The following is a 23783-nucleotide window of genomic DNA, read 5'->3' as shown; positions in this document are numbered from 1 at the left end:
AACCTGTTATTGATCCTCCGCCCCCCTTCCACACTGATAAACAGCATTCCTGCTTTCTGTGTAATGGCAGGAAGGAAGAGGAGGGTGGTTGCACTGAATGGGATGCTGCCCCCGCCAGGACTCCAGATTAATGTCTTCTGCTTTGGAATGTTGGGTCTCTGGCGTTTTTAAGTGAGGAAAACCTGGTGCAAATATCAGCTCCCAGCCCTCCCTTTGCCAATACAGAATTTAAAATGAAATAACGGTTACACACTACCTCATGCTGTTAAAGTAAACTTTATTCAGTCATTTGTAATGGGATATTGAATTACATCTGTACTGAAAGTCTGCAGTGGTTTTAAGGTGTGTACACACATAATATAAAAGTCTTTGGGAAATGAAAGATCACAGACCAATTTTACCACCTTCCATGTAGTATGAGAGCCATACCTGGCTGGATAGTGTGCTCTGCCTTTGACATGGGAGACCAGGGTTCGAATCCTGGCTAGGTCAAGTACCTATTCAGTAAGGCGTTCAAGGCAAGACTCCCTAACACTGCAGGGTGGCCTCTTGAGCGCGTCCCAGTGGCTGCAGCTCTTGAGCCCAACAGGAGAAAAGCGCTATAAAAATGTTCGGATTATTATTATACCTACAGTCTATTCTATGGAGCTGAACTCTCCATCAGACAAATCTTTGCAAGATGCTGCACACAAAGATGCTCTACACATGCAACAGATCAGTTCCTGCAAAAGATCTGTTCCTGCAAAATGCTTTCATAGTCTATATCTGCTGGCTACACACGTTGCGTTCCCGCACTCTCGATTCCCGTCGATTCGTTTATTTCCAACATGTCCCATTTGCATTTCGATGGATCGTTAGGTTGATTTGCATGTAAAGTATGCCAAATCGACCTAACGATCCATCGAAACGCGAATCGGACATGTCGGAAATCGAGTCGGCGCTAATCGACGGGCGCATCGAGTGCGGAAACGCACCGTGTGTATCCAGCATAAGACAACCATCTGCAGATCTGACAATTATCTGCAGATCTGAAGATCCATCCTGGTGGTTCTGATCTGCAGATGAATGTCAAACAAGGTGTGTATGAGATCTGCAGATATCATAGACTATGAATGCCTTTTGCAGGAACGGATCTTTTGCAGACACTAATCTGTTGCATGTGTGCAGCATCTTGCAAAGATTTTTATCTGATTGTTCAGCTCCATAGAATAGACTGTGTAGGTATGGCTCTCATACTACATGGAAGGGGGTAACATTGGTCTGTGATCTTTCATTTTTCCAAAGACTTTTTTTTTATCTGATGTGTGTACCCACCTTAAGGCTAATTTCACACCAGGATGTTGCGTTAGATAGGGCGTTAAGGTCGCATAACGTCCCCCTAACGGAACGCCTGGTGGTGCTGAATCTGGACGTCAGAGTGAGCCGCGTTGTGCAGCTCACTCTGGCGTCAGTGATGCCGTGATGCGCACTCTTGTGCGCATGCGGCATCACGTGGTCCCGCCGGCCAATCGCCGCACAGAGCGGCTGCTCAAGGAAGTAAACACTGCACGTCATAACGTGCAGTGCATAATAATTAGCCATGTGCCTGGCCGCTCTCCGCTCCTCCCCCACATTACTGAGCATGTGCAAGCAGTCCAAAGTACTGCATGCAGTACGTTGTCTTGTGACGCAGCGTTACAATGTAACGCAACGTCCGCACTGTGAACAGCCCCATTGATTTTTCATTACAGTGCGGTGGGCTGCGTTACAGGCTGCTCTAACGTGCGCCTGTAACGTCCCACTGTGAAACCAGCCTTAGACTCTGGATGCCTCTGCAATAAAGAAATATATTAAAGGGAACCTGAAGCAAGTAAAATTACTTAAAATACACATGACGCAGCTGCAAATTAATAGTACATACTAACCTCACCGCCAGTTCCTCTCAGAAGCTCACCGGTTTCTTCTTACAATGATCCCTTCCAGTTCTGACAATATTTTTTCAGAACTGAAATATACCAGTTGCTGTCAGTTATATATCAGCTGCTGTCAGTTACAACTGAATGTGCAAGGTAATGTCCATGTTTTCCTATGACTCAAGTGGGTGATATTACAGTATAACAGTGTGCTGACCAGGAAGCTGTTATTTGGTAATGGCCATTTTCATTATGGAGGACGGAGAATTCCATTGATCCCAGTGGACAAACAGGACGCAGGAGTAGAAAGAGATCGAGTAGACTACACAGGAGGTAAGTATGACCTGTGTGGTTATTTTTGACTTTTTTTTTTTTTTTTTTTTTTTTTTTTTATATTTTATTTTCAGTTCAGGTTCTTTTTAAAGAGGAACCTTAACCAAGGATAGAACATCATCCCAATCAGTAGCTGATACCACCTTTCACATGAGAAAACTATTCCTTTTCTCGAATAGATCAGGGACGTCTGGGTGACTGATATTGTGGTGAAACCCCTCCCATAGTGTGGTGTCATGACCAAGGTCCTGTCTGTTTCCTCTCTTTGAATCTCGTTGCATTGAGGGAAATGATGACTTTTTTCCAACAGTAAAGCAAATTTAGGCCTCTATTCACTAAGCTTTATCAAACGTTTAACTTACCTCATGGGTAAAATCTAATTTTGAATTCACTAAGTTATTTATGTATCAAATGTTTTATCAATAAAACATTCAATAAATCTATAACACTTTAGTGAATTCAAAATTAGATTTTACCCATGAGGTAAATTATCAAGCGTTTGCTAATTGCCGTTATCTCCCTCTGTGCATAGTCTCAGTAATGAACATTCCGTACAGATCACCTGGCAGAAGTAAAGATGTCACCACCAGTGATGCATTTCAGGATGTAAATCAGGGAGCAGAAAGATTTTACAATGGGCAAACACTAAATCTTTAAATTAATATTATGAACAAGCAATTTTATCCATTCGATTATTTTCACTACAGTTCCCCTTTAGAAAGTTCTTTATGTAGTTAATAACCTGTCAGCTCCCTTGTTCAGAACAGTACAAGGAGTCTTGTTTGGTGAAGGACTGTGGGCAGGTCAGGTGCTGCGCTCCTAATTTTAGGGGGCTAATCACGTTAGTGATATGGCAGTCTGCTCTGGGCACACTCTGGAGACCCATGTGGCCCAATAGGAACGCAGATAGGAGTTAGTCATTCCGTCACTCCCTGAAGCGGCCGTAGCAGCAGGGCAGGCAAGTCCTTGCAAGGCTTATTGCATTGCTATGAAGCTAGGAGTCTGCCGGCTTCTAGCATTGGTGGAGTGTTTCCAATGCAATAGACTTGTTCTGACAGGATTCGGTTTAAAGCCCCAGTTCAGTCAGATTTTTCAAAGGTGCCTGTAGTAGATAATTTTAAATTATGCATAAAGTTCTGTGAAAATCTTTGTAGTTTCTAAAAAGAAAAATGGATGCTGCGCCAAATCGCACATCCTCCGCAACATCGCACATCCTACAGCTGCCTGCTCCCACACAAAAGCCTAAAAATGTCTGCCTTTTAGTTATATGGGCGTGAAGGGAGATTGAGTTGGGGAGGCGCGGCTTCACCTGGAAGATCGCTCTGACTGGTGGGAGGGGGGGGGGGGGGGGGCCAGGCAGCTGGTGTTTCCTGAGGATGTGTGTACTGGAGAAGCAGATATTTTGTACAACCTGTTGTGGAACATACTATTTTTTCTTAATTTTTTTTTTTCTAAATGAAATTTCTGTTTGTGCGCACGCGCTTGTCTGTGGTGGTGGCTGTTGCGAAGGTGCCAACACCTGCTCCCTTCATCATACACATTTGGGGTCCCTCAAAAGGATTGTCACAGAACATGTTAGGCAGGGGTCACACTTGGCAGAAACGCATTAGTTTTCCCCATAGAACATAGTGGCGACCTCATGCGATTATAAGTGTGACCTTGGGCTTCTTCAAAGAGGAACTGTCGCAAAAATCTTAGAGAACCCGAGGTGTGTTTAAAGAATGTTATCTGCATACAGAGGCTGGATCTGCCTATACAGCCCAGCCTATGTTGCTATCCCAAACCCCACTAAGGTCCCCCTGCACTCTGCAATCCCTCATAAATCACAGCCATGCTGTGAGGCTGTGTTTACATCTGTAGTGTCAGTCTCAGCTGCTCCCCCGCCTCCTGCATAGCTCTGGTCCCTGTCCCGGTCCCTTCCCTCCAATCAGCAGGGAGGGAAGGGATGCAGGCGGGGACTGGAGTTCTGCAGGAGGCGGGGAGAGCAGCAGACTGACACTATAGAGATAAACACAGCCAGCTCTGACAAGCTTTTTGTCAGCAGCGTGGCTGTGATTTATGAGGGATTGCAGAGTGCAGGGGGACCTTAGGGGGGTTTGGGATAGCAACAGAGGCTGGGCTGTATAGGCAGATCCAGCCTCTGTATGCAGATAATATTATTCAAACCCACCTCGGGTTCTCTTTAATGTAAAACACATAAAAATAAGAAGTAGGTTTCTCCCAGAGTAAAATGAGCCATAAATTACTTTTCTCCTATGTTGCTGTCACTCACGGTAGGTAGTAGAAATCTGACATTACCGACAGATTTTGGACTAGCCCATCTTCTCATGGGGGTTCTCAGGGTTTTCTTTATTTTTAAAAACACTTAAGCTTTGTTCACATTAGAGGTGTTTTTAGAAAAATGTAAGCGCGGGCGTTTTTCTAAAATGCACAAAGTGGTTACACCATGTTGTGCTTTGGTGTAGTTCAGACTACAGCGTTCCATGCGCTGTCAGGTTTTAAAAGCGGTGCATGAGCCATTTTTGGGGCGTTTTTGCTATAATGGGAGGTGTAGGAAAAGCGCAAAATGCTCACAAAACCGCCTTGTGGAGCGATTATGCTCAAATTTTTAAGAATAAATTAGTTATTTTCCGGATCAGAGTTCACTTCCTGACTTGCGTCAGGGAGTGAATTACTCTTTGCATAACCGCTAACCACAAAAAAGAATGGCCCACCCAAGTGCCGGGAATCAGAAAGAAAAAAAATGCCTTGAAAAAACCCCACCGCGGACGGACACGCTACACGAACGCAATGTGAACAAGGCCTTAGTGAATGGCAGTTGCTCCATCCAACTGCCAAAATAGTGAGCAGGGAGGCTGGACAGCATCTTTATAAACAATCCCTGAAAAGGATTAATACAAAGCATAAAGGCCATGCTGAGAATCCCCCATGAAGAGATGGACTAGCCCAAAACCTGTCGGTAATGTCAGATTACTACTTACTGTAAGTGACAACCTAAGAGAAAAGTAATTTATGGCTCATTTTACTCTGGGAGAAATGTACTTCTTATTTGTATGTGTTTTAAATTTTATGATTTTTGCGACAGTCCCTCTTTAAATGCGTACTTGTGTCCCCAATGCCTGCTGATAGCTTGTTGGCGATATGACACTCTGGAAAACTGCGCCCGATCGCCATTTACTGCATTGCTTCATTCACGCTTCTCCTCTGATCTAGAGGTGATCAATTCCTTCCACACACAGCACATCGATATTTAATAGATTTAAGCAGGGAATCTATTGAAAATCTATCCTATGTAGTGCAGCGCTATGGCCCATTGATGGGGTTCAGCTCGTTTGTCTTGTCCATTCTATCTATAGTAGATTCCCACTTATTGGGTGGGGATAGCCTGATGCCGGATAAGTTCTTTTGCTGGTTGCTGGAGAGAGTGCAGAGAAGCACCTCCCTCCCACCCACAGCAAAGTGTGGCAGCCAGAATGACCCACCATTTTTAAAGGGACTCCGAGCACCTCTCATGGGCATGCCTTTAAGCCAGACGACTTCCAACAAAGTCGTGCTATGACCCCTCTGGAGGAGCCTCTTGCAATGGCCATGCGTGTCACTTCCTCTTCCTGCTTCATTAAGTGATGCACTTCTCTAACAGAGAAGACAGGGGTGACCCGGAAGTTATAACATCGCCAAGATGGCAGCCGCGATTTTAAATTGAAATCAAATAAAAACTATTTGGTGTAGAATGGCGGTTCAGGCAACAAATGAAAGAGCGCACAAGCTACAGAAAGGTATGCATTTTTAAGTACTTTGCAGTACTGGTCGGAGTCTTAAAAGCATGCCCATGAGTCCCTTAAGTGCCCCCAACTCCCCCTGGAGGCTTACATATGTATCTCCTTTTAAACAATACCAGTTGCCTGGGGACTCAGCTCTACAAGGCGAGAGTGCTAACCGCTGCACCACCATGCACCTGATCAGCATGTATGTTCAGGGTCTATGACAGGCATGGGCAAACTTGGCCCTCCAGCTGTTCAGGAACTGCAAGTCCCACAACGCATTAGCCTTTATGATCATGACTGTGGCTGTAAGAATCCTGCAATGCATTGTGGGACTTGTAGTTTCTTAACAGCTGGAGGACCAAGTTTGCCCATGCCTGGTCTATGACTATAAAAGTATTAGAGGCAGAGGATCTGCAGGACAGCGAGGCCATGACCATTGTTTTAAAGGAAATAAAAATGTCAGCCTCCATATCCCACTCACCTCGGTTTCCTTTAAAGTGCCAACATATTGTGCAGCGCTGTATAATATAGGCGAACTCTGGCAATCCAGCGCAGGAGATTTGGGAGCAGCCGGCGTCACCATAGACTGTAATAGGAATTACGGCTATAGCAGGAACAGGGAGTAACTTTGGCGCCTTCAGAAGACGGAGCTGAAGTTACTTTTTAAAACCCTGTAATTCGGCCGCCAGCAAGAGCTGTAAGCCAAATTACATCATTCCCCACCATCCACGTGGACCTGGAGGGGGAATAGTAATTAACGCCGCCGGGACTTGTGCAGCAGCAGGATAAGCCATATATTAGCTGTATCCTGCGCCCAAGTCTCCCAGTGCCAAATCCTCTCCTACGCTAATATAGCAGGGGGTGGAGATAATTTACAAGACAGTTGCAGCAGGTGTGAATTGTCAGGATAGTGTTTGGAAAATGAATGGGAGTCCTGGGCTTTGTGTGGAGATAAATTGCCTCAGCTGGAAGCTCTGCAGAGACCTTGTATAACATGCGCTATCACTGAGGATCTGCTTGTCTTTATGTAGAACAGTAGTCAGACTACACTGTATTGGACAGGGTCCCTTTCTGTCAGTATCGTCCCCAGCGTGCTGCCATGATTGTGGAGAAGCAGATAAAGCGACCCCTCGCACTCTGGCCCTCAGCCTGCCTTCTCTCGTTCCCCGGTAATGTTATCTCGTCCCTGTAGGACAAACCCGTGTGGCGGCTCTGTGAGTTGGCCCACACGTCTCATTGTGAGAGGAGCTCAATAGAGTGCTCCATCTCAATCAGCCTCGTCCCATGAGGGGGTCCAGCCTGGAGAAGGGGATGAGGTGTAGGGCTTGTACATCAGGAGGTATCCATGTACTCTGTCTCTCATTTTCTAGGTGAACCAGCTCTGTAGCTTCTCCCCACCCAGGAACTCCAGAGGAAACTATGAGAGTGACTGTGTGACATTCCTAATCAGGGTGTGTCTGGCCTCTGACAGGCAGCTGGCTTTGTCTCTGCTTGTTTATTGTCTCTGCTATTCCCCCTCCTCCCTCCTGGCAATGTGTTACCAAACACTGTCCCTCCACCCAACCGCTTCCTCCTTGGGCTGCCTGTGATTGGCTGGCTGGGGGCTGGATTGTTTTGTTTGTACACTGTAGCAGACACACATGATGATGTAGGACATAATTGTCACCCTTTTAAAGTGAAAATTCAGCCAAGAGGGTGGTTTTTTTCCCCACTTCTTTTGCTTTCGTTGTAAACGCGAGGGGCTGGAATAATTTGAATGCATCTCTTCTGCTGTTTTGTGTTGGTTTTTTTCTTCCTTACTGTTAAAATACAAGATAAGGCAAATAACAACATTTATATTGCGCTTTTCTCCTTGCGGACTCAAAGCGCCAAAATACCCCTCTGGTTGCTGCAATAGGGCAACATTCTTTCCAAATGGCCAAGCTGAAAGCGGATCCGAGATGAAAAACTAATAAGTAACTTGTCTATATAGCTTATCTAAAGTTTAGATTACACAGCATATCTAGCTGCAAACAGCTTCAAAGGTTTATTATTAATTATTCCTGTGATACGAGGGCAGCCATGTTCTGATTGTCACAGGCTGAGGGCTGGAGATGCTATCATCTTGTCTGTGTAATGTGACATATTCAGTCCTCCCTCCTCCCCTCTGACTCTGAAATCTCTGGCTAGTAATCTACTCCTCCTGCCCAGACTGAGCTCCCATAAGCCCTTGCTACAGTGCCAAGGCACTCTCAGGCAGCTGTGGGCGAGGCCTGTTTTAGTTTATAGGGCAGCACGGTGGCGTAGTGGTTAGCTCTCGCCTTGCAGCGCTGAGTCCCTGGTTCGAATCCCAGCCAGGGCACTATCTGCAAAGAGTTTGTATGTTCTCTCCGTGTCTGCGTGGGTTTCCTCTGGGCACTCCAGTTTCCTCCCACATTCCCAAAACATACAGATAAGTTAATTGGCTCCCCCTAAAAATTGGCCCTAGACTATAGTACTTACACTACATAATATAGACATATGGCAATGGTAGGGATTAGATTGTGAGCTCCTTTGAGGGACAGTTAGTGACAAGATATATATTACACTGTACAGCGCTGCGTAATATGTCGGCGCTATATAAATACTAAATAATAATAATTAAAACAAAACAAAGAATGTGGCTGGAGGAATGCCCTATAAAGTATATGAAAGGAACACAATTATGCAATGAGTAAAAGTTTATCTCCGATCCACTAATAACTTGTTAGTTTGGTCCAAAAATTTATTTGAGTTCTGTCTCGAGTGACACCCTCTGGCTTTTTCTTTAAAAAAAACAAAAAACTTTCTCCTTGTAGACAATTGGAGGAGAAAAGGTGAGTTTGTCAGTGATCCGGCCCTTTCCAGTTGCAAAAAAATGTGAGCGCCTCACATGCGATGAAGGTTGATGGGAATTTTCTCACTTGTATGCTGCATAAACTTGCATGCAAATTCTTACTGACTTTCATTAGCTACTCAGAAAGAATGTGTGCAAATAAATACAAACTGACATGCATAGTTTATTTAATGTTACAGGTTAAAAACCCATGCATTTTTCATAAAGATACCTCAGGAGGGTGAACCCTCTGGTTCCCAATGAGGCTTCCCCTGTCCTCAGCTAGCCTGATCCAGTGCTGGGACCCAGAGATGGAATAAGGTGTAATGGAGTCCTAGGCAAGGTAGTGATTTGGGCCCCCACTTGTGGTCCTTCTGTTTAGCTGAAGTGGAGAGTTGTCAAAGATAGCAGGTGGTCCCTACTAGGCCCCAGGCACCTGCCTAGGTTGCCTGGTGGATAATCCTGCTCTGCTGAGACCCCAATAACAGTGGCCTTCCTGCGCAGGTGCAGTGACAGCTTTCCGCTCCGGCTCCAGTGGAAATAGCTGAGCCTGATTGGGTCCGCCCTACTGCACAAGCACAGACTGCTCGTGGCTGCACAGCAGAGTGACCCAATTGGGCTCAGCCATTTCCACCGGAGCCTGAGCAGAAAGCTGCTACTAACGCAACAGCGACAAGTGGACTTTCGGGGGTCGCCTGCCTGATTATAAAAATGCAGCGGTTGCTTTATTTCAGCATTGCAAATAACACATTTTTTTTCGTTCTCCGATACTTTTTTCCCAACTCAGACTCAGGGAACCCAAAAATTGCCTGTAGTCCAACTCCACAGCCCTGATTGGAGCAGACATAACACTGACCACTCCCATTAGCTGTTGCAGAATCCGGATTAAGGGCCATTTTCCAATACCCTGCAATTTGTGATTTGATTCTGATCGCAAATCGCAAGGTACATTAAACGAATGGAAACTGCAGCAGCAATTTCCATTAGTGCAATCCGATTGCGATGCGATTTTAGTCAAAACGCGATCGTCGTCCTGCTGCGTTTTGGATGCGATTGAGCTTTACTATACTGAGTATAGTAGCTCAATCGCATGGTGGAAATTGAAACGCAATCATAATCGCAATTGGATTTCCTAGTGGAAAAGAGCCCTAAGTGGGAACCTAGCCTCCGCTAATAACCTTCACATGTAAGAGGAAACTGAGGTGGGGAAATCAAAGCTGAGTGGTACTGATCAATTAAGGGGCAGCTGTTTTTAATCCTTATTTGGCAGATGACAAGGCAACGTTTATATCGTGCTTTTCTCCTGGCGGACTCAAAGCGCCAAAGCTGCAGCCAGTAGGGGGCGCTCTATAGACAACCAAACAAGGGAACCAATTTCTCACAATGCTTCATAATTCATTGATTCAGTATACAAACCCCGCAATAAACAACCCCTACCCCCCTAAAAACAATGCCTATATTGGATTGGAGCGCTCCCCATTCACACCAACACATGCACATGCAAATTAAGGCCTGGTCAGCACAAACAATGCTCAGTTTGAATAGCAGTTCAAGATCTATCTAGTTTTCTTTGCAACATCATTTATCAATGGAATTCTGTTTGAGATCTAGGCAGTTTAATTTCCGCATCACAGTTCCATATAATGCTTCAATCTTCCAAGGAAATACTAGTGTCCATGGACTACACCTTCCTCTACAATGGGCTGCACTCTCACAGCATGGTTAGGGCTCCCTTGAGCTTTCTTAATCATGCCTAGTCCTTATATGATGCTTATTCCAATGCTGCTCAGCAGCACTCACCACCTCATGTCACGTCTCGTCTCTTATAAGATCATCTCAGCGCTTGTAGACTTGTGTCCGCGGCGTCCCGCGGCTTCCTCTGCCATCACTGAATGATACTCCACGAGTTGAGGGGTAGTCTTCTCTGACCGGCCAGACTTGCTAAATCTGTGCTGGTGGAGGGGTACATAGCGTCACACGCTCTCTTCCAGCGGCATGTACCACGCCTCGCATCTATAGACAGTAGCAGTGTTAGGGAGTCTTGCCTAAGGTCTCCTTACTGAATAGGTGCTGGCTTACTGAACAGCCAGAGCCGAGATTCGAACCCAGGTTGCCTGTGTCAGAGGCAGAGCCTTTAACCATTACACTATCCAGCCACTCCAATGGAATTCCAGTGTCTATTTTGCCCACCTCGGCTTCCTCTTCCATGTGAGGTGGAATTTGCATATTAGGCGAGCTCTAATACACAATACAGCCTATTCTAACACATATTGAACAGATCCTCTGCCGGGTCTTCTTGTTGGGAATCAGTCCCTGGGCTTTTGTTCTAAACCTGTAGCCCTGACCCCCCCCCCCCCCTGGTGTTTTAAGCAGGGGTGGGGCTATGCGCCAGAAGTCGGCCCACATGGAGCTCTTGGACTGATTTACAAGACTACCTGGCAGGTCATTTTAGGTAAGTTTACATGAGGGATCTGTTTAATATGCTCTAGACTGGATATCCATGTTAAATGTTGTGCCTCATTTGGAGAGCATGATTATCCTGAGCAACAAACTGCACGAGTCCTGTGTGCAGTGCCTGCTGTTAACGCCTTCAGTTTTGCAATTTCAGGTCAGCATGGTCAGATTTGTAACGCAGCATTTTTGCTAGGGAAATCTGTAGCTGAAGAATGAATTTAATAACCCGCTCCATCAGTGTAAATTTGTCGTCTGCGGTTAACCTGATTACTTTGTCATTTTCGGATCTTCTAATCCAATCTTTCCTCGCCACTAATAGCGCAGATTAATCCTAGTCTCCAGCATCAATGGCTGTGCACGACACATCTGCGCAGATCGATAGCCAGCCGCCCGTGTCTCTAGCAGCCGTGACTGCGTGCGCTTGACTTGGCGGAGAAGCTTAGCGTGCATCAGGAGTTCACATCAAGAGCGTAGCGGCAGCCGTGTACCTGCCAAAGCCAACCTCAGTTACTTGTTTCCTGTTTAATCGTCTGATAGCAGACGTCTCCTGCAGCCACCGCTTACCCCAGTGTGGCAGCTGTACGGGTCTTGTGGCTGCCTCACCCTCCACTCTGGAAACCGCTAAATGTCTCCTGAATTCCCCATCTCTCTTCACTGCACATCATTCTCACTGCTGGAGGAAGCGGTGGTCTCAGCCCAAAGCTATCTTCCAATGCGGTTTTTGTTTTTCTTAGAAATTCAAAGTGAAACTCCCGTCAAAGCAATAGATTTGAACAATGAAAGCCTTAAAGCGGACCCAAACCAAACCTTTTTTTATTTTTTATTTTTTTTAATTCAAAATACTTAGTTGCACTTAGTTGACACAAAGATAAACACTCCTTCAAGCCTATGAGCATTTCAGTGCATGCTTTACACCCTTCTCTTTTCATAACTAGGGATACACAGCTGGCAGCCATTACTTCTGAGCTTAGTGGGAGGTTTTAGATCATAGGTGTTTGTCATCAGCTACCCTCCCTCTCCTAAGGCGGCGTCTATGTGAAATCTCACACAAGCTGAGATCACCTCCCCTGTGACATCAGTAGCAGCCCGTGTTTGTGTTTCATCTCCTCCACCAGTCTGCCGGATTCTGTCTCGGCAATATGAAAGGGGTTCTTCCAATAAATGTAAAATATTTTATATTTGTCGTCATGCAGCTGTGAAAAAAGGCTGCTATTTATTATAATTTAGAAAATAGATTTTATTTCTGATATCTTGTATTTTTAATTTGGGACCACTTTAAAAGGTTTATTGCTGTCTGTTTACCTAATGGAAAGTCGTCTCCCTTTAAAGTGGAACTGAACTCTTGAACAGGACAGATGGAAACAGAGAGATGCACCATGCATGTACTTGGAGAGATTAGCCCTGTCTATTTCCCCCTCATCTGTGACTAATCACCACTGTAATTTGATCATTTCAGCTGTCAGCTCAGGAATCTCATCTGCCATGGCAGAGCAGCTAATTTGTAAACAAAGGATGTTAACCCTATGTCCGCTTCCATGAAAGCAGGAAGTAGGCACTGCAGATTTATTGTCGGACCAATTCTCTCAGGATTTGTATCAGCTGTAACAAAGAAATGTTTTTCTCTAAAGGTTATTGTGGTGATCCATATCTTTTAGAGCAGAGAGGAAATCTGAGTTCAGGTCTGCTTAAATGCTTATTTTATTTTTTTAAATACGCTTTTCTTTTAAAACGTGTTTTTTTTTTTTTTTTTTTTTTATTATATAAAGAGGTAAACCTATCCTTGAAGTGCATTATAGACCTAAATATACCTGTCCTGAGACAAAACTACCTAAGGACTGTGGCTTAATATAGTCCATTTAGCCGGCGGTTCCTAGAGTGCTAGACTAATGAAAGTGGCTGCAATCCCACAGGAGCGAGTGATCAGTGAAATCGCATTGTGAGTCCTGCAGCCTTTGAGAGTGATTGCGCACCAATACAAAGTATAGGCCCACTGCAAAATTACTTTTGAATCGCTGTTTAAAAGCGATTTTGTGCACCGCAAATCAGTTTAAATACACAGGTGCCGAGCTGATTTTGAACCCATCGCTGTGTTACTCCTGTTTATTGCCTGATGAAGCGGGACTGTGCCCGTGAAACGCGTTGCCAGATGTTTCTAGGAGTATGTGGATAAATTGTTACTACCTCAATCGACCGCATCGTGGCTGTTTTGTGGAGTGGCTGGTCCACCACCGCCTCCTGAATGTTTTAAACGATTTTAGCATATTTTACTCTTTTGGCTCCTCTACACCTCAACAAATCAAGATATCCACCCTTGGTGGAAGGGGTGGTACTCCCTCCTTTTCTTCTATCCACAGAGAGACCTCTTAGTCCTGAGTGGGGACCGGCCTAATCGCCCCACCTGCCTTTACAGTGGTTGCCTTAGGGGTAACCCTGGTTATAATACTTACGAGTCATTTATTCCTCCCTGTTCCAATACTTACTAAACTATATTGGGTTCTCGGTTTTTTTCTTACAGTTCAAATAACGTTCTTTCCCTACATGCTGAGTCTGTGCTGTGCTTTCCAGCACATAGCCCCACCACCTTGCATAGAAGCAATATTACGTGCATTGCTCCGGAAGCCGGCCCGCCGATCAGGCATTTGGGTAAAAACTTAGTTTAAAATACAAATCACAAGCGCTCTACACAGCCCTTGCGAACGCCCACAAATCACTGTCAGAACCGGTGTCTAAAGGGAAAGCACTGTTCCCAGTGGGTGTCCAGCCTAAAGCTCCGTACACACATGCGACAACGATCGTTCTTTCGTCAATTAAAAGTTCGTTCATCGTTGACAACGAACGACCTAAGTAAAGTTAGTTTTAAAAGGTGTGTAACGATCACATCGTTAGAACGAACGTTACATCACTTAAAAGCAACTATTGCGCCTGCGCATAAAAATGAAAAGTTCCATGGAGAAATGGTGAAATGCGCATGCCAAGCCTAGTACGAACGACCGTTTCCAACGATGTACTACTTTTGCAAACGATCGTCGTTGGGAAAAATCCGCCAAGCTAGATCGTTCGTTGTTAGACTTAATGGTCGTTGGCTGCTTTTTTTTTTAAATGATCGTTGTTTGAAACGATCGTTCCCCGATCCTTTCAAACGACTATAGTCGCATGTGTGTACGCACCTTAAGGTGTGCTCACAAATGCATACGGTTTATGAGCTTGGTAAACTTTGGTTGAACTCAATGGACTTATGTCCATTTCCCCCCCCCCCAACCCAAATAACCATGTAACTATCTAAACTGTAAGGGGTCTTACAATATATAGCAAGTGGCTTTGTAAATAAGCGTCTTATAGTGTGAAAAAAAAATAGAAATATTTCGGGTTTGCCTTCCTATAGAATGTAATGGTTAAGAGCTCTGCCTCTGACACAGGCCAACTGGGTTCGAATCTCTGCTCTTCCTTTTCAGTAAGGCCCGGTTCACATCTGCGTTTTTTGCAGATACAGCCATCAGGATTAGGTAAAAACTGTCATGTTTTTATGCTGGGGATACACGGTACATTTCTGTACCGTGTATCGACCAGCTGATCCGGCCAGCTGATAATAATCAGATCACGCTGCTCGAACCCCGCCTACTCGATCCCCCGGCGGACAATGGCAGGGAATCGAGCGCTAAGGAAGCGCCGGCGGGGACGAGCTGCAATCGATCCGCGCGGACGGGGTCGACCCGGCAGCTAATCGGCCGCCGGATCAACCCGTGTATTCCCAGCATTACAGCCAATGTGTTGTAAACTGTCAGTTTTCTATTTGTTCCTATTTAGCTGCAAAACCTTCCGTTTCCGTTCCGCTGAGAGAATTGGTCCGGAAAATTGGGTCCTGCTGCACATTTGTCCGTTCAGTGGAACCGTACGGCCGGTTCCGATGGGAACTGGGCCTTGGCCAGCACCTATTCAGGGAAGAGACCTTGGGCAAGACTCCCTAACGCTGCTACTGCCTGTAGAGCGCACCCTAGTGGTTGCAGCTCTCGTGCTTTGAGTTTGCCAGGAGAAAAGGGCCATATAAATGTTCTGTGTCTTGTCGCTTTCCATCTGTCATGCCTGAACAAATATGGCGGCTGTTCCAACCTCTAATTCTACACAGGGTTACTGCTGCTGCCCCACGTTCACTTTTATTGTATAAAAGACTTCAAAAGAAGACTAGAACAGGCTGTGCTAGGCGAAAATGAATGCAAATATGAGTGAGATGAATTCAAGTCATTGCACTAACCAAATTTGAGCTTGTCAAATGATCACTCAGTGTTTGGATTTCAGAAGTGCGAAATGAAATATAAAAAAATGTATTGTCAATGCCTGACACCGCTAGGAAGCCTGGCTGCATGCTGCCTCTGCCATTCATTCCTGTGTGGTTGAACTGTTGCTGTGTGTCCACTGTATAGCCATTTGCAGGCACCTTTGGTCTCCGGGCTGGCCTGCCGCAGCTGTTACAGCCGGCTCTCCATGAAAGGCCAGTTAATTCAACAGATGCTGATGGGTTTTCATTCTGTGGACTGACTGTAATGTGTGCTGTGGGTGGATTAGTAATAGCAGAGCTCATCTGATCCTTTCTCTTGTTTCCACATAGAAGCAGCATGGAGATGATGGAAGCAATGGAGCGGCCTGTAAAGGTCACAGAATGGCAGAAGACCTATACCTACGACTCGGGCATCAACTCTGGCATGAACACCTCCGCACCCTCTCTGAACGGGAAGAACGTGCTGATAGAGGACGATGATCTGGGGAATTACTCAAAGTACACAACAGTGAAGACCACCACCTACTCACAGCAGCCAGCGCCAGGTACATTGCGGGGGGAAGGCATGATCTCATGGCTCTACTGCTTTATAGTGTGGTTAGAATGGCTGAAAATGAAGCCCTGGCAAATGAAGCAAGGACTTATGGTAGATCCCGACCCCACTACAGTTTCCATTCTCTATATACAAAGGGGCTCCTAAAATTGTACATAGGTAGATCATTTTGGCTTGCTAATTTTTTAAAGTAACTCACAAGCTGAAAATGTGTGGGCACCTCTGCTATAAACCTACCGGGGCGGCGGGGACTGTTGGGGTGACGGGCATTACTAATCTATGGGGGGCAGTTGGGGTGACGGGCAGGGCCGGATTTGTACTTTTTACCACCCAAGGCCACTATCGCCAGCTGCCCCCTGACAAACAACTAACGCCCTAACACACACACACACCCACACACACCACACACCACACACACACACACACACACACACACACACACACACACACACACACACACACACACACACACACACACACACACACACCACACACACTTTTATTGATCCCAGTAATCAATGTATTTAAAGATGCTTATTAACGATGCAATTTTACTACAAACGACCAACTGTCAATTGTTTTATCGGTCTGTTTTGTGGATCCATTATATCTGAAATGATCGGAATGGTTAATAATTTTTATTCCACTTATGGACCAAATTGATAATTTCCACTCTGATAGGTTGGAGCTGGTGGAGGGTGGAGTTGGACTCGAAAAGCGATGAGTGACAGCTCAGGTCACAGACAATAAGCTGCCCATGTATGATGCCCCTTCACTCCCTGAGTTCCAGACACTTACCCAATTACTGTGGTTCACATGTTGGCAGGTTGACTGCATGAGTGTGCCAGCCTGCAACCCGCCCCTTGCTTCCTGGTGCCCTAGGCCATGGCCTATGTGGCCTTGCCTGAAATCCGGCCATGGTGACGGGCATTACTAATTTATGGGGGGGCAGTTGGGGGGACGGGCATTACTAATTTATGGGGGGGCAGTTGGGGGGACGGGCATTACTAATCTATGGGGAGGGCAGTTGGGGTGACGGGCATTACTAATTTATGGGGGGGCAGTTGGGGGGACGGGCATTACTAATCTATGGGGAGGGCAGTTGGGGTGACAGGCATTACTTATGGGGGGGCTGCTCTTCTAGTTTGAAGCTCTCGCAGTGATGTTGCATGTAGCTGGCAGCTGCAATGCATGCTGGGAGATGTAGTAGTCTGTCGATATGAATATATCTTCCCCCGGCCGGGAGATGAACTCACATTGACTGACTTCCTTTCTTGGCATGCATTGTGGCGGTTGGAGGCATGTGACCCTATCGCCAGCGCTTCAACTATGGTCACCCTCTGGGGAAGATGGCAAATCCCATAGGGGGAGGGGGGGGGGAGAGTCTAGGGGAGCGTAGGTAAGTAATGCCTGTCACCCCATCCCTGATTCCTCATGGTAGATTGTCAGTAATTATATCAACAATCTGCAATCCCCAATCCTTGATGGTGGAATATTGGTAATTTATACTGATACTAGCTGGTGGTATGCGCTACACTGCACGGGGCAGGAGTGTGCGCACCAGCTCGCTAGACATTGCATGCGCCACACGCTCAATTAAATCAGCGCCACAACCAATCAGTGGGGTTGGGGTGGGGCAAAGGGGGTGTGTCTGGGGAGGAGAGGCACGCATGCATGCGACGGCTTGGTAATTATAGATTCTAGTATTCCCCACTTAAAGGGGAACTTCAGCCTAAACAAACATACTGTCATTACGTTACATTAGTTATGTTATTTAGAATAGATAGGTAATATAATTTTTTACCCACCCTGTTTTAAAAGAACAGGCAAATGTTTGTGATTCATGGGGGCTGCCATCTTTGTCATGGGGCAGCCATCTTGTTGGTTGAAAAGAGGTGACAAGGAGCAGGAGACACAGTGCCAACTGTCCTGTGTCCTGATGACTCTGAGCTGCACACGCTAGGCTTCAAATGTCAAATTCAAAATGTAAAAAAAAAAAAAAAAATTTGCACCAAAACAGCAGAACGAGAGCAACAACTTCAGAAATCCCATCATGCTTTGCACAGCATCAGGGGAAAAAAGCCCGGGCAGTTTTCTTCTGTGCAGCTAAAAATGAGGCTTGGATAAGAGAAACAAAGTTCTGATGCTGTGATACTGTTCAAGAAACACCAGGCCTTTTCAGTGCTGCTGAGTCGATTTTTAGTCCGGATGTTCACTTTAACCCTAATTCTTGCACTAACCTTCCCCTATGTGTATGCCTAACACTAACCTCCTCCCCTGCCACACCAACCTACGGCTAAATCTATTAGTGGCTATGTGGGGATCAGCTACATAATATCCAAACCCCATGTGCCCAATCGCCGCCACTCTACCACTATTTGCGCAGGTTTTGCACCGCTTCTGCAACACCCGAAGGTCAGTGGCACCCAATATAGCCACAACAGCTATAGCCACAATTTAACATTGCAAGCTTTGGCGATGGCCAAACTTGTGGCGAGTGCCCAAATTTCCCCCTTCTGGGAGGAACTAAAACGGGTAGAGGCACCCAATGCCTAAAAGATAGGCTAATAAAGATGTTGCTCTTATAATCCGAGAGGTAATCTTACCTCTTGAAGAATTTGGACCAGTCTATTGCAAAAGCGTTTTCTGTTTTTTTTTTTTGTTTTTTTTTTTTTTTTGTTTTTGTTTTAGCACATAAAATCTTCAACACGTTTCACTGGTGCTTGCACACTTTCTTAGGTCCTTGAAAAACCTGATGCCTTCGCTCACAGGTGTGGAACTCCAGGCCTGGAGAGCCGGATCCGTGCCAGTGTTTAGGATGGACTGAGAATGAGGAATGTGGTCTACCTGATGGGACCACACCTTTCCCGGTTCAGACCCATCAATTAATTTGAGCTGTGTCAATGTATGAGGATCTCAGCCCTCGAAGGACCGGTTTGACATCCCTGCCTTAGCTGTTATGGTGGTGTTGCAAGCATGAGTACCTCCTCTGATAAAGACGCTCATGCTTTCTACACAGGCATAGCAGTTAAGGCACTTGAGTCTTTTCATACCTCTTTAGAGGCGATAGGTTTTTAGTTTGTCCTAAACAGGGATGCTCTTAACTTCGAATTCGGATGAAATTCAAATAGGATTATTCGAATTTCAATTCAATTACAGCAGCTGTGCGGGTGGCCGACGGGGGGTTAATCTTACCCATCAGGCGTCTTCCTAGCTTGTCCCTCGGCGCCTCCCACGCTGCGTTCCAAACCGGCGGTCACATAATTACATACACTTCCTCCTTCCGGGTTGAAGGAGGAAGTGTACAGTCACGTGGTGCCAGATTGGAACGCAGCGTGGGAGGAGCCGAGGGACGAGCGAGGAAGACGCCTGATGGGTAAGATTAACCCCCTCCCTCGGCCACCCGCACAGCTGCTGTAATTAGGAGGATGACGTTCGAATAATCCTATCCTAATTTCATCTGAATTCGAAGTTAAGAGCATCCCTGGTCCTAAAGAACATCCAGACTGTGACCGACTAGTTCCTGTTAGACCTGGAAAACCGAGCGAGGACAGTTAATTTCCTGCCTGCTCTGACACTGTTGCAAGGATTTGCAACCCACCTTTGTGAGTGTATACAGCCTTACCTAAGCTCCCTTCTGGGAGGGGTTACTATGTGATTTACTGCATGTGGGAGCAGTGAAGATGTGCATGGAAACTACCTATGTTCATAAGAGTGGAGCAGACCAGTAATAATAATAAATAAACCTGCACAAGTAGTGCAAACGCTTGTGGGATTTTTGGGTAAGTGCCTGTTTCGGCAGCCTATGCCCATCGTGTGCCATCCTGTGCCCTCTACACACATCTAGTCTCTCTGTTGTATGGAGGAGGGACAGATGGCTGGCACATACCCTACAAGGCAATTGGTTTTCCCATTGTACACACAGCGTGCTGTAATCCGTGTGAATTTCCAGGGGGAACTGTAACATTTCCTTTTACTGCAGCTGGCATCAGCCGCTTAGCGTGGCAGCATTTCTGTCCTTGGGCAGAGGAAGAAAGACCTCATTGTTGCTCTGCACTTGTCTGAAGCATATTGAAGCGAAGCTCTTTTTGAAGCTGCTGCAAACTTTGTGGCAAGTTCCCATGATGTTGGCCATGACTGTCGAGGGTGAACCACGTTCAGGAAAATCTAAAGAGTGGAGATATGAATTAAGAAGCTGAGGGTTCAGGATATGTTAAATACCAGTCTTGGCACTTTACTTACTGCTTTTACTTGCCAGATGTAATCTTGCCTTCTTAAAATAGAAGGTATTTGCGATAATTCAGCTGCAAGTGAGCAACTGTGGTTTACCATGATGCATCACTCCTGTATATGCAAATCCTCTCTGCTCTTAAAAGGAACCAGAGGTGTGAGACCTACAGAAGCTGCTATATTTCCTTTTACAGAGACATTGAAGTTACTTTTTTTGTTGTTGTTGTTTTGTTACCTTAGTTTATTAGCCAGCTGTCTTCAGCATTAAATTCCAAGCTGATTTGCCGCATTCCCGTGGCAGAACGAGTGATTTATGCCCCAGAAATAGCCTAGGAAAGTTCCACACTTTCCAGGATTTTGCTTCCTGGTAGAGGCAGAGCTGTGTGCAGTAGCTCTGCCTCTTAACCAGTCAGTCTGCGCCTCTCAGTGAAAGAAGACAGAGGGCCGGAAAAGGGAGATCCGGAGATTGACTGGATCAGAGGCAGAGCTACTGCGCACAGCTCTGCCTCTACCAGGAAGCAAAATCCTGGAAAGTGTGGAACTTTCCTGGGCTATTTCTGGGGCATAAATCACTCGTTCTGCCGCGGGAATGCGGCAAATCAGCTTGGAATTTAATGCTGAAGACGGCTGGGTACAAAACTAAGGTGAAAAAAAAGACACAATGTTTACAATGTTGAAAAATGTAAAGTCATGCATTTTGGTCGTACCAATGGTCTAGCACCATACAAAATAAATGGGATACAGTTGGGGACATCAAACTTGGAGAAGGACTTGGGGAGTACTCATCGACAACAAGTTAAATAATCGTACTCAATGCCAAGCCGCTGCAGCTAAAGCTAACAATTTTGGGATGCATTAAAAGGGAAATAAAAACTCGAATAATATTGCCCCTGTTTAACTCTCTAGTAAGGCCACATCTGGAATATGGAATTCAGTTCTAGGCACCACATTACAAAAAAAGATATTGCAGTTTTAGAGCAGGTGCAGAGACGAGCAACAAAATTGATGAGTGGGATGGAAGGTCTCACTTACCAAGAAAGGTTAGATAAACTGGGTTTATTTAGTCTAGAGAAAAGACGCCTTAGAGGGGATCTAATTAACATGTATAAATACATCAGAGGGCAATATAATAGCTTGGCGGATGAGCTTTTTGTCCCTAGGCCTTCTCAAAGGACTAGAGGACATGATCTGCGCATGGAGGAAAACCGTTTTAGCCATTTATTTAGGAAGGGGTTCTTTACAGTAAGTGATTAAGATGTGGAATGCATTGCCACAGGAAGTCGTTATGGCAAACTCTATACCTGCATTTAAAGGGGGCTTAGATGCTTTTCTAGCGTTGAAAGCCTCATGGCTACAATTACTAGGTAATGCCTAATGATGTTGATCCAGGGATTTTATCTGATTGCCATCTGGAGTCGGGAAGGAATTTTTTTCCCTTTTGGGGCTAATTGGACCATGCCTTGTAAGGGTTTTTATACGCCTTCCTCTGGATCAACAGGGATATGTGAGGGAGCAGGCTGGAGTTGTATTTTGTTCTCTGGTTGAACTCTATGGACGTATGTCTTTTTTTAACCAAAATAACTAACTATGTAACTTCATTGTCTCTTTAAACAATACCTGTTGCCTGGCAGTCCTGCTGATCTTTCTGGTCAGCAGGGTCTAAATCGCACACCTGAAACAATCATGCAGCTAATCTTGTCAGATCTGCAATGGACTGCTGATCTGCATGCTTGTTCAGAGTCTATGGTTTTAAAGTATTAGAAGCAGAGGATCAGCAGGACAGCCATGCAATGTGCATTATCTAAAAGGAAATAAGCATGTCGGCCTCCTTAGCCCTCTCACCTTGGTTTTCCTTTGAAAGAAAAGCTGCACATCCGGAACCACTGGCGTATAGTGAGCCTGTAACTAATACATTTTATTGACACCAATCCAACATGCATACTGCCTGTTTCAGACTTTTTAGTCCTCATTGGTGCATGGCGTGGATTGATATGTGGTCAGTGTCTGGAATACACAAGGTTTCCATAGTTGTGTTCTGTATCAAGCAACACAAAGCTCAAGGTAGTGGAAAGTGTTTGATCATGTCAACTATTAATATGCATGTCTCGTCGTTTTGCCTATAGTGGCATAGCAATAGGTTATGCATAGGCTGCGACTGCACCAGGGCCCTTGGACCAGTGGGGCCCTCCCTCAACCACACTATTAGCTTTTCAATGGTGCTATGCTGGTAATGATTACTTCTACATATGCCTTGAATAGTGATAATCCATTAAGGGTTCTCCTCATCTGCTTACACCTCTCATACTGCGGATGTCCTTGGCAGGTTTTGTTGTGCCAGATTAATTATGTATAGAATGCTTGGGGGGGCCTCATGTAAAACTTGGTAGAGAGGAATGTCAGTGCATCTAAACCAAGCTGCACCTGACTGACACTAGCTGCATAGAGCTGCAGGGCCTCTAAAACGCCAAACTGCACTCACTACAGCCGGATGCTGCACACCTATCCTAATGGAGGATGTTCGCTTCCAAAATTTGCATGCATAGGATTTCATACTAGTCCTTCCACCACAATAAGGTTATCCTCTTGGAAGGCGTCACTATGTCAAATGACAAACACAAACACAGAACATCTATATCGCGCTTTTCTCCTTGCGGACTCAAAGTGCCAGAGCTGCAGCCACTAGGACACGCTCTATAGGCAGTAGCAGTATTAAGGAGACTTGCCTAAGGTCTCCTACTGAATAGGTGCTGGCTTACTGAACAGGCAGAGCCGAGATTCGAACCCTGGTCTCCCATGTCAGATGCAGAGCCCTTAACCACTACACTTTCCAGCCACACGAAAAATGACATGCAAACATGAGTGTTAGGGCTGGTTCAGACGGACGCTTGTGCAGCGTTTACCGCCAGTGTTCAGGGCTTGGCGTTAAACGCTCCCATTCAAGTGAATGGGAGCGTTTGAACGCGGCGTTCGGGTCCCGATTTTCCCTGGCGTTCAAGGAGCCTCTGGAAGCTACATGTAGCTTCCAGGGGCGGTTAACCGCGATGGGTAATGTCCCCCTAGGGGAAGAAAAAACGCGACCGCATCCGAACGCAACGCGAACGCTGCTGAAAGCTCGAACGCATCACCACCGCGACGCCAACGAACGCAACGCCTCTGACCGTCCGTCTGAACCAGCCCTTAACCTGGGAGCAACTAGTCATTTAAAATGGAAGGAAGGGGTGCAGCTTGGACCAATGTAAAACTTATGTCCTTAGCTGCATTACTGCATATCTATAAATACTAAAGAATCATAATATTGTAACTGTATGGCATAGCACTGACCTCTTCCGCAGCGCTGTGCAAAGAGGGGCTCACAATCTAATCCCTACCATAGTCCTATGTCTATATCGTGTAGTGCATGTATCGCTGTCTGGGGCCAATTTTAGGGGATAGCCAAATAACTTTGCTGTAT

The 23783-nt window shown here is 45.7% G+C and overlaps 1 protein-coding gene across 1 annotated transcript in view; it reads left to right on the top strand.

Annotated features, from left to right (window-relative positions):
- Positions 1–23783, top strand: part of JUP (junction plakoglobin) — a 154108-nt gene that overhangs the window by 56279 nt on the left and 74046 nt on the right. Inside the window, exon 2 of the mRNA XM_068263326.1 lies at positions 15880–16094. Coding sequence (XP_068119427.1) covers positions 15887–16094 — 208 coding nt within the window. The 5' untranslated portion in view covers positions 15880–15886. The remainder of the gene's footprint in view (positions 1–15879; positions 16095–23783) is intronic.

This window comes from Hyperolius riggenbachi, chromosome 12, assembly GCF_040937935.1.
Source record: "Hyperolius riggenbachi isolate aHypRig1 chromosome 12, aHypRig1.pri, whole genome shotgun sequence".
Taxonomy (NCBI): domain Eukaryota; kingdom Metazoa; phylum Chordata; class Amphibia; order Anura; family Hyperoliidae; genus Hyperolius; species Hyperolius riggenbachi.
The sequence above is the reverse complement of the archived record's forward strand: the minus strand, read 5'-3'. Positions and strand labels throughout refer to the sequence as shown.